The 10,236-nt window shown below is 38.4% G+C and overlaps 1 protein-coding gene across 16 annotated transcripts; it reads right to left on the minus strand.

Moving 5' to 3' along the window:
- Positions 1–265: 265 nt before the first annotated feature.
- LOC114167596 (uncharacterized) lies at positions 266–7,727 on the minus strand. 16 transcript variants are annotated; one of them, XR_014985349.1, is made up of 7 exons: positions 7,496–7,720; positions 7,118–7,369; positions 6,980–7,024; positions 6,874–6,919; positions 6,407–6,574; positions 6,089–6,115; positions 266–578 (listed from the first exon to the last, which is right to left on the minus strand). XR_014985349.1 is itself a non-coding variant. In XM_085668068.1 (6 exons), exons 1-5 carry the CDS (start codon positions 7,541–7,543, stop codon positions 6,096–6,098), a joined length of 411 nt encoding a protein of 136 aa, XP_085524194.1. In that variant the 5' UTR covers positions 7,544–7,720; the 3' UTR covers positions 266–578; positions 6,089–6,095. The 16 variants fall into 16 exon arrangements, 7 of the variants coding, with proteins under 7 accessions (XP_085524194.1, XP_085524193.1, XP_085524197.1 ...); XR_003600278.2 differs by having other exon boundaries at positions 266–6,006; positions 6,874–7,024; positions 7,473–7,727; XR_014985348.1 differs by having other exon boundaries at positions 6,089–6,574.
- Between the last annotated feature and the right edge of the window lie 2,509 nt (positions 7,728–10,236).

Below are 10,236 nucleotides of genomic sequence, written 5' to 3' on the forward strand. Positions count from 1 at the left end.
CATTAGAGATTAGTCTTTTGGTGGATAATAAATTAATCGAAAGGTAATTCAAAGTTAAATTTTTTGTAGAAAGATAATTCAAGTTTAAGAAAAACAGACTTACTATCGAGTTGAGAATAACTTAAATTTTGTGAAAAATGTATTAGACACAAAAATAAACAATTTGATGAAAACATTGATAATGAAATTGTAAAATCTCTTCCAGAATCGTTTAGAATTGATTACTTTTTGATATTGTAGATAAAAAAATTATCACACTTCAGAGTTGTAACGTCCCAAAAACTGAATAACCTCAATTAATAAAACATCACATACATAAACATTCAGAGAGTACGGAATTTAGGGAAAGAAGGTATACAATACATCAAATATACCCGGATTACAAGTAAAGGGCCCCACATGGCCCAACCAGAAATGTACAGAAAATAACACAGATACAGATATTAGGTCTTGTTCGGACAAGAAAACATAAATAATAAAATCCTCCAGTAATAGGCCCCACAGTGGGCCCAACACCTGTCCAATCCGTCAAGCTGCAGCATTCCTATTACCATCACCACTGCCAGGGGTTCTCACATCTGCTCACATCAACCAAGTTGATGATCATTGCAAAGAAAGAGACCACGCATAACACACAAGCAAAAAAAAGGGTAAGCTAGCAAAAAGTCATCATACAGGCACTCAACATACCATTCATATTCAAACTTACATAACAGACACCCATGTGAAATACCCATCCATATAAAACCCTAAGATTTAACTATCCGGATATGTAATTGAGGCACCACCACGTGGCAGTGGAATTAGGTCCTAGCAATGAGGCGCCACCGCGAGGCCTTCACGAATTATACCCTTACGGGAGGCACCACAACGTGGCCTTCGTGAAATTACGCCCTGGCCCTGAGGCACCACCACGACCCCCCGTGGAATTACGTCCTTTTTGTCAAGGCACCACCAGGGACTCCCCCTTAAGAGGGTCCATGAAATTACGTCTAACCAATGAGGCGCCACCAAGATCTCTTACTACAAGAGTCATGGAATTATGCCCTACCCATACTTTAATCATGTCCCATCCACCAATCAAGAATTCCTCATAACATGCATATCATGTAAAATCAACAATTCATACAACTCATACTTTTCAATTCATACCCAATCAACCAACATGCCATTTTCATTTCAAATATAACATATTAATCATGCCATCATCACGCAACCCTTCTAGTAAAGTCTTGGGTCAGATAACAAACCATACTTCAGTGAACCACTCAACAGCAACAGCAAAACCTGCCCGCTGCCTCGCCCAAGCTAACATGGCTTGCTCAGGCGAAGGGGACCCTCTCGCTCAGGCGGATCCAATCTCGCCTAGGCGAGAGCGCGACAAGGGAACATGTGACTCAGCGAGGTCTCGCTCAGGCGAGTCCCTTCTCACCTAGGCGAGGGCACACCTTGCTCTAAAAGAACACAAGTCGCCTAGGCGACAATTGGAGTGACAAAGTCTTGGGCGAGCCTCTGATAGTCTCGCTCAGGCGAGACTAGCTCGCTTGGGCGAGAAAACCAGCACTTGCCACTACTTTCTCGTGCAACAGCCACCCACACACATCCAAATAGTTCAAATATGCATTCTCAAACACTCATATTCTCACACAGACAATAAAATCATCAAGAGCTCGTAAAATAGGCAGACCCCACGAGAAATACAGTAAGGTCTAGCTTCCCTTACCTAAAAGAGCTCAGCGGAAAAACCCTAAATATGAACACAGCGAGCACGACTGTCCTAAGGTGGCCAAAGAGCTGGAAACAAACGGTAAGAAAGAATAAGCATGAGTTACTACCAAACCCTAACGGTAAAAGTTTGCCCAGTGGTGACGTACGAGTTCGAAGTTGACTTACGTGGGTGGAAATCTGGCTTGAGCTAGCTCGAAGAATGTTGGCGGCAAAACCCTAGCAGAGCGTCGTAGCTGCTCAAGCAAGCAAAGAGGCATTGTTTCTGAAAGTGAGGGAAATGGTAACGTTAGGGCAGATGGGATCTGTTTTTACTCCTTGGGCCAGCTCTTAGGCCCATTAGGCTAAGGGCAGCCCTTAAAACATTAAGGCAGAAAACTGGGCCTTACATTCTCCCCAAAAACAAAATTTTCGTCCTCGAAAATACAAACTTACCAGGGAAACAAATGCGAATGTGACTTCCTCATATTCTCTTCCAATTCCCAAGTCGAGTCACCTGTTCTCCGATCCCATATGACTTTGACCAGGCTGACTGTTTTTCCTCGGCGTTCCTCAACTTTGCTACCCTCTAAAGCCACTAGTGGTACCTCCACAGTAAGATCCTCCCGGATCTGTACATCCTCTGATTCTAGCACATGAGAGGAATCAAAGACATACTTTCTCAATTGCGACACGTGGAACACAGGGTGAAGATTGGCCAACTGAGGGGACAAGGCTATCTCATAAGCCACCGGCCCAATCCTCCTCGAGATTTGATAGGAACCAAGGAACTTAGGAGAAAGCTTTCTTGAATAGAGAGCCCTTCCCAAACTAGTGGTTCGGGTCACCCTCAAGAACATGTGATCTCCTGCCTCGAATTCCAAGGGTCTTCTCCTGTAGTCTGCAAAAGCCTTTTGTCTGTTCTGTGAAGCCTACATCCTATTCCTCACCAACCTCACCTTCTCAGTGGTCTGTTCCAACAATTCTGGCCCAACTAACACTGCCTCCCCATCCTGATACCAACACAAGGGAGTCCTGCACCTCCGACCATAAAGAACCTCATACAGTGCCATCCCAATGCTTGCATGGAAACTATTGTTGTAGGTGAACTCAATCAACGGTAACACTTCATCCCAAGCACCCAAGTGATCCAGTATACATGTCCGCAGTAAGTTCTCGAGTGACTGGGTCATCCTCTCAGACTGACCATCTGTCTGAGGATTATAGGCTGAACTCATCGCGAGTTTGCTTCCCAAAGCACCCTACAAGGTTTGCCAAAACCGTGATGTGAACCGTGGATCTCTATCTGATACAATGCTCGAAGGCACCCCATGCAACCTCACGATCTCCTTGATGTACAACTGAGCCAATTTAACCATAGACATCCTCAGGTTCATTGCTAAGAAATGCGCACTCTTGGTCAGTTGGTCCACTATGACCCAGATGGTGTGATGCCCCCTAAAAGTTAGTGGTAGATGGGTCACGAAGTCCATCGAGATGCTATCTCATTTCCACACTAGTACCTCTAAAGGTTGTGTAATTCCACCGGGTCTCTGATGCTCTACCTTTGCCTTCTGACAGGTCAGACAGGCCGACACGAACTGTGCTACTTCTTTCTTCATATCCTGCCACCAGAAATTTTCTTTGAGGTCCTGGTACATCTTCGTCATGCCCGGATATAAGTTAAGACGACTCTTATGTCCTTCCTCAAGAATTAACCGTTTTACCCCTGTATCATCAGGTATACATACTCTGCCCTGGAACCTCAATATGCCATCATCACCTAAAGCAAAGTCTCTGGCTTCATCTGATCAAAGTTGTTCTCTAACCCTGTTCAAATTGGCATCCAATAACTGTCTCTCCCTGACTGAGTCCAAGAAGTCACTAGATATAGTAAGGGTGCTACACCTAATGGCCTCAGACCCCAACTCTACCTGTAGCCTCATGTCTCTGAATTTCTCCAGTAATTCCACCTCCTTAATCATGAGATGTGCCGTATGTACATTTTTCCTACTCAGGGCATCTGCTACCACGTTTGGCTTCCCTGGATGATACAACAATTCGAAGTCATAGTCTTTAAGGAACTCCATCCACCTCCTTTGCCTCATATTCAGCTCTTTTTGATCGAATAGATACTTGAGGCTCTTATCATCGTTGAACACCCGGAACTGTGCACCATAAAGATAATGCCTCCAAATCTTTAAAGGCAAAAACTATAGCGGCCAACTCCAGGTCATGAGTGGGATAGTTACACTCATGCACCTTAAGTTGTCTCAAAGCATATGCTACTGCCTTCTTCTCTTGCATTAACACACAGCCGAGCCCAAGGTGAGAGGCATCACAATAGACCTCAAAAGATTTCCCCACGTCTGGAATTACTAGTATTAGCGCGCTGGTCAACCTTCTCTTAAGCTCCTGGAAACTCTCCTCACACTTGTCTGTCCAAGTGAAAGGTTGGTCCTTCCGAGTAAGAAGTGTTAGGGGTGCCACTATCTTGGAGAATCCCTCTATGAATCTCCTATAGTAGCCCGCCAACCCCACAAAAATCCTGATCTCTGTGGCAGACTTAGGGCTTTCCCACATTACCACTGCTTCGACCTTCGCTGGGTCCACTGAACTTCACCCATCCAGAATTCACACTTGGACAACTTGGCGTACAATTGCTTCTCTCTCATAACACCAAGCACCAACCTCAGGTGTTCTGCATGTTCCTCCTGAGTCCTGGAATAGATAAAGATGTCGTCTATGAAGACTACGACAAACTTATCTAGGAAAGGTCGGAAGATCCTGTTCATGTAGTCCATGAACACCGCCGGAGCGTTGGTCACCCCAAAAGGCATAACCACATACTGTAGTGGCCATACCTGGACCTGAAGGCCGTCTTCTAAACATCATCGGCCTTTACCAAGATCTGATGATAACCCGATCGCAGATCTATCGTCAAGAACATTGATGACCCATGCAACTGATCCATCAAGTCGTCTATCCTCGGAAGGGGGTACTTATTCTTGATCGTCATTTTGTTTAACTGTCGGTAGTCCACACACAGACGTGAACTTCCATCCTTCTTCTTCACCAATAACATTGGTGTTCCCCAAGGCGAAGTGTTAGGTGTAAGACCCGAGAAAATTAAATAGTTATTTAATTATGACGAGTAATAAGAATATTTAAAGCAATTAAGGTGAGAAACTATGACGTGAAAAAGTACTAGCTCAAGTGATTGAGAGTACTTTATTATGTGTGAGGACTTGGGTTCGAGTCCTATGTGTGCCACTTGGATGTTATTTAAATTATGCGTTTTTGTGTATTTATATATTGATTCCATGATTTACACTCTTTTGATTATTAGTAGTGTCTGTTGTACATTTATTCCTTGCCTGAAGAAATTTTCTATGATTATAGCTCATTTATGGACCTGACAATCTATCAGTTATTAGATAAAATACAGCCCACCAAACCTCCTACCGACTCTGTGGACCCAATAAAGAGAGAATGGAAACTTGAATGCAAAACACATACAAAAGAATAGTCTTCCCTTCTCAAAAAGCATTTCATGTAAAAGGTGATAGCCTAAAAATTATAACTTTTGTTACGTCTTTTCACTAGATGGAAAATGGGGAAGTGGAAATTTTAAATTGACCTCATTTTAAACTTAGTGATGAAACAAAAATACAAGGGAGAAAGAAGAAAGAAAGAAAGGAGGAGCAAAATTGATTTACACTGCCATAAAATGTTAGCTACTCTTACAGTATGAAAGTGATTTCACTAAGCAACAATTGGTAAAAATAAAAAACATTTTATTTTATCTTTTTGCAGCATCTTTATTTATCCATTCCACCTACAACCACAACTACAGCCTTAATGAGAAGAAGAGTACAGAAGTTGAAAAAAAGTCATTCAGTGATTGAATACCGCACTGAATGAAGGGACATGAAACATCTCCAACAATAAACATTAAAGAAAGGGCACATTTTACTCATTGAATCATGCATCAGAGAAAAATTAAATAGCATAACAATACACATAATTCTAGCATATATTTCTATACTAACACATGAAATACACTATACTACTGCATCAAAGAAAAGTTTAATCATATACTTTATAAAATACACTAACACATGAAAAAAATAAACAATACTAACAAAAATTCATTAAACACTACTGCATGCCTTTAATAAACAACTAATCCTAGCTTATAGAATATAAACAAGTTACTCAAACGCAACACTTTAAGCTCTAATTCCTCTTCTGGCTCCTTCCGTCACTCACCTACATTTCTATAGTTCAACTCTACAAGGCCTTGCCAAAAAATAATTAAGTTAACAACAAATAGAAAGCATGCTAATTATAAGATCGTGGTGTGGAGTAATTTGTCACTCACCTACATACTAGTCACATGAATTCAGACCTGCAAATCATTCAAAACATGTCATTTGAATCCAAAATTTATATAACAGCAAAGACTTAGACTATGGTTGTACAAATGTGACAGCAAAACTGTAGAATGTCATTTGAAGTTATTCTAACATGCAGCAGAGACTTATTCAACAAAACCAAAGTGCACTAAGCTCATGTTCAGATGCAATGCTAGTGGGGACAATGTAATAGGAAATATGCAGCATTATCTAAATATAATTCAATCTAGATGCATGATATGCTATGGTAAAAAAAATAATGATGCAGAGTAATAAACTTGGACATTAGAGATTTGCTTCTGATATTGAGACACCAACTGCTTCAACTGCTGCAACTCTTGGTTTTTACTATCGTAATCGGAAAGACGTTCAAGCTGGATTTTAAAAGCATTTTTAAAACAATTGTTCTCCTTAGTAAGGGCTTCAATTTTCTCCTTCAGCATCAAATTTTCCTGAAAGTGAAAACCACTTATGAGATATAACAACCAAAACTAACACATCAGTTATTAATATAACCAAACTGATACTTCAACATGTAGCTATGCACTGAAAACATTACTTACCTACATGCAAGATGTCAACGCATCATACAAACGAAATTTAATGCATACAAGCCTTAAATGCAGGAGCAAAGGCTAACTTGGTAGCATGTACAACAGATTCTAATTTACAACAACAGCCTTCCAAATTCCCATGACCAAATTCTTAAAACAAGTACAGTCAACGCAAGCAATTGAAGCACGAGATATACCCTTTGAAGGGCAATTGTTGCCCCAAGAAGTGGCATGTGCACTAAGAGATTTCTCTAAAACCTCTAGTAATTTACCAGCTCAAGCTCTGGCATCATCAACGCCGGTAGCATCTAGGTCATTACCAATTTCTTGGAGGGCTTTCTCGAGGATCTATGAGAATAACAGAAAGCAAAATTAGCATGAATTTGAATTTAATTACGAAATAAAAAAAATCAAAGAGAGAAAGAAAGAAAAAAGAAAAACCTGATCATCCATATGAGGGAAGAGAGGACGAAGGTGATCCATGAACCTGAGGTTTGGCTCCTCGAACCAGTTGGAGAATTTAATGTCCTTCAAGGCCCTGCTCCTGAATCTCACGCGGGGATTTGCGATAACTGCAACCGTTGATCTCACCGTAACTGCAACCCCCTCCTTTAGTTCTCTTTGCGTTTTCAATCTGCCACATCTCCTTCTCCCATTGCTGGCGCTCAAACCAGTTATGGGCATCCATCCAAACTAAAACAAAGAAAAGATATGCACAATCAACCACAAATAAAGAGAGAAAAAAAAAAACATGAATTAGAACATTCACAAATAAGGTTCACGCATGAGTGAGTACAAGCAAAGGATTAGGGTTTTCACTAGGTTGGGCGAATTTCTCATCGACTTCGCGACTTCCCTTGCTAACATCACATAAGCTCCGATCCAGCGTCGATTCGTATTCGCCAACGAAAATCAATGAGCGAGAGACGATAAATGACAAAAGACACCAGAAGAGGGGCGCGAGAAGAGGGAAAGGCAAGAGGGAAGGCTGAAAGATGAGATGAAAGTAGTGTAAGTGAAACGTTTAACCTGCCACTCACCGTATAAACCCCCCTTTAGAAAAGTTTAAAACCCCCGCTATTATTATAAGTTTTATCAATTCATTTAGTTATATTAAATTATGTTAATTTGCGGAGGGTTTTACAGAATAATCTCTACTAAATAACATTTTTTAGTGTAATTGTTGCATATTGTAATGAATAGATAAATCACATTCAAAAAATTGAAAATAAATATCAATTAAAATAAATAAATATGAAATATAAATATATAATATTCATTACATTTAAAATTACAAAAACAAAAATATGTAACTATATATCCAAAAATTTACATATAAAATTATATGTAATTTTATTAAATGAGTATTTAAAAAATAGCATATGACAACATCTTCAAGTATTTTGCATCTAAAAAAAAGGTAAATGATTAGTATTTAATAAAAATTAATCAATAATACATTATAAATGTAAAAATATAATTATTGATATTAAACAAATTATTCTTATACCTTCCAAGTGTTTTAGTCTTGTTCGTATAGTACAAATCCAAAATGCTTAACTAATGGTATGTGTTTTAAGAAGTTTGATGGGTAAAGAAAACTATAAGGAGTTATTCAAGTACTCATCAAATTCCACGAGGGAGTATTATGTTTTCTTATCAATATTAAATTAAATTTTGAAATTGAAATAAAGTTTATGCGAAATAAATTCTCACTACCAAAATCAATGTATTATTATTTCAAACATGAAACAGTTACATTTTTACAACATTTTTCCCTAGTGTAAAGGTAGGTGGAAATTTTTAGGTTTAATTCATAATTAATACTCACATAATTATTACTATTGGAGTTTCATATCGTAAAAAAACAAGCATATTTTCATAAATCAATGGCATTAAAAGAACAATATTCTCATAAGTCAAGCATAACAAAAGAGGATATGAACAATGTCTTGTTAAAAGACAATAAATTAAGAAAGAGAGAAATTAATACCTTAGAAATATTAGTTCCTTCCACTTGTGAACAATATTTGATTAACATATAGTCATTAACAAGCATAATGATGATAAACAATATGTATGATAATAAGAAACAATATATATATATATATATATATATATATATATATATATATATATATATATATATATATATATATATATAACAATAAGAAATTAATGGAGTTCCAAATTTTGAAATATATACATGACCAACGTGTTGGGGTGAAACAATGAGAATGGAATGTCACTAGAGGTGGAGAGGAACGCAAATAGAAATGGGATGCTAGTGGAGATGGAATGTTGTGGAAGTGGAACCCTAGAATTGGAAATCATTCGTATTACTCATAATCTATATTTTATAAAACTAAAATAAAATCAGGAAGTTAAAACAAATATTAGACTACACTTAAAAAAAAATTATCCCAATTTTCTTTTTATAAAAATAACTGAATTTTAAATGTGACAACTAAGGGTAAATGCTAATATTAAAATTTTCATTTTTGTAACGTCCCATTTAATAAATCAACTTAATTAAATGAAACATCACATAGAATAATATAAAGGACATTGTCATGGAGTAGAGATGTCACTCCTTACAGTTATCAAAAATAATTGGAGAGAAAAACTAAGGCACACCACGATGCCATTAACAAAACGAAATAAAAGTTTAACAGTATCCAAAATACATGCTCATGAAGCAAGATAGTACATAGGTCATAATGCCTTAAAAGAAAACTCGGAGTAAGGGGATTCAACCCAAGATAAGCTACGCAACGGAGTTTCTATCACCTGATGACCACAAGGGCTTCCCACATCTACTCACATCAATAAATTGATGATCATCGCAAAAGAAGAAAATCACACACAAAACACACAAGCAAATAGAAAGGGTAAGCTAGAGTAAAAAGGTTTTATCATATAATTGAGCATGCAATTTAAAAGTCAATAATACATGTATCAACCAAGCCTGTGATAGCAACCAGGAAAGACTCTAAGACTCAATTATTCGGATACATATAATCAGTCGGATTCATTGGATGTTTGCACTTGTGGTGGCCTCTACTGCTCTGCAGAGCCATTACCAATGGGTTTCACCCTACCACGCATAAGGTTAGCCTTCAAACATCTAAGGCCATTATCCTGCCAAAGACTAGGACATCTTGCTACTCTCACCACTTGAGTTAGTATGCTCTACGTGAGACTAACTGACTTTTTAGAGCTTTAGGATGCAATCCTTACTTGAATCCTTACTTAATTATATACTGAGGTACCACCACGAAACCTTACTAAGAGGTTCGTGGAATTACGTTCATTACCTGAGGTACCACCATGAGCTCTCACCAAGAGAGTCATGGAATTACGTCTATTACATGAGGCACCACCATGAACTCTCACCAAGAGGTTCATGAAATTACGTCCATTATATGAGACACCACCATGAACTCTCACCAAGAGGTTCATGGAATTACGTCCTATCCATACCATAATCATGTCTCACCAACCAAATAATAGATTTATCATACATACCAATCTCATGCCAACATATAACCAACCATCCA

Source organism: Vigna unguiculata, chromosome 10 (assembly GCF_037176805.1).
Source record: "Vigna unguiculata cultivar grain cowpea cultivar isolate G323 ecotype 2 chromosome 10, ASM3717680v1, whole genome shotgun sequence".
Classification (NCBI taxonomy): Eukaryota; Viridiplantae; Streptophyta; class Magnoliopsida; order Fabales; family Fabaceae; genus Vigna; species Vigna unguiculata.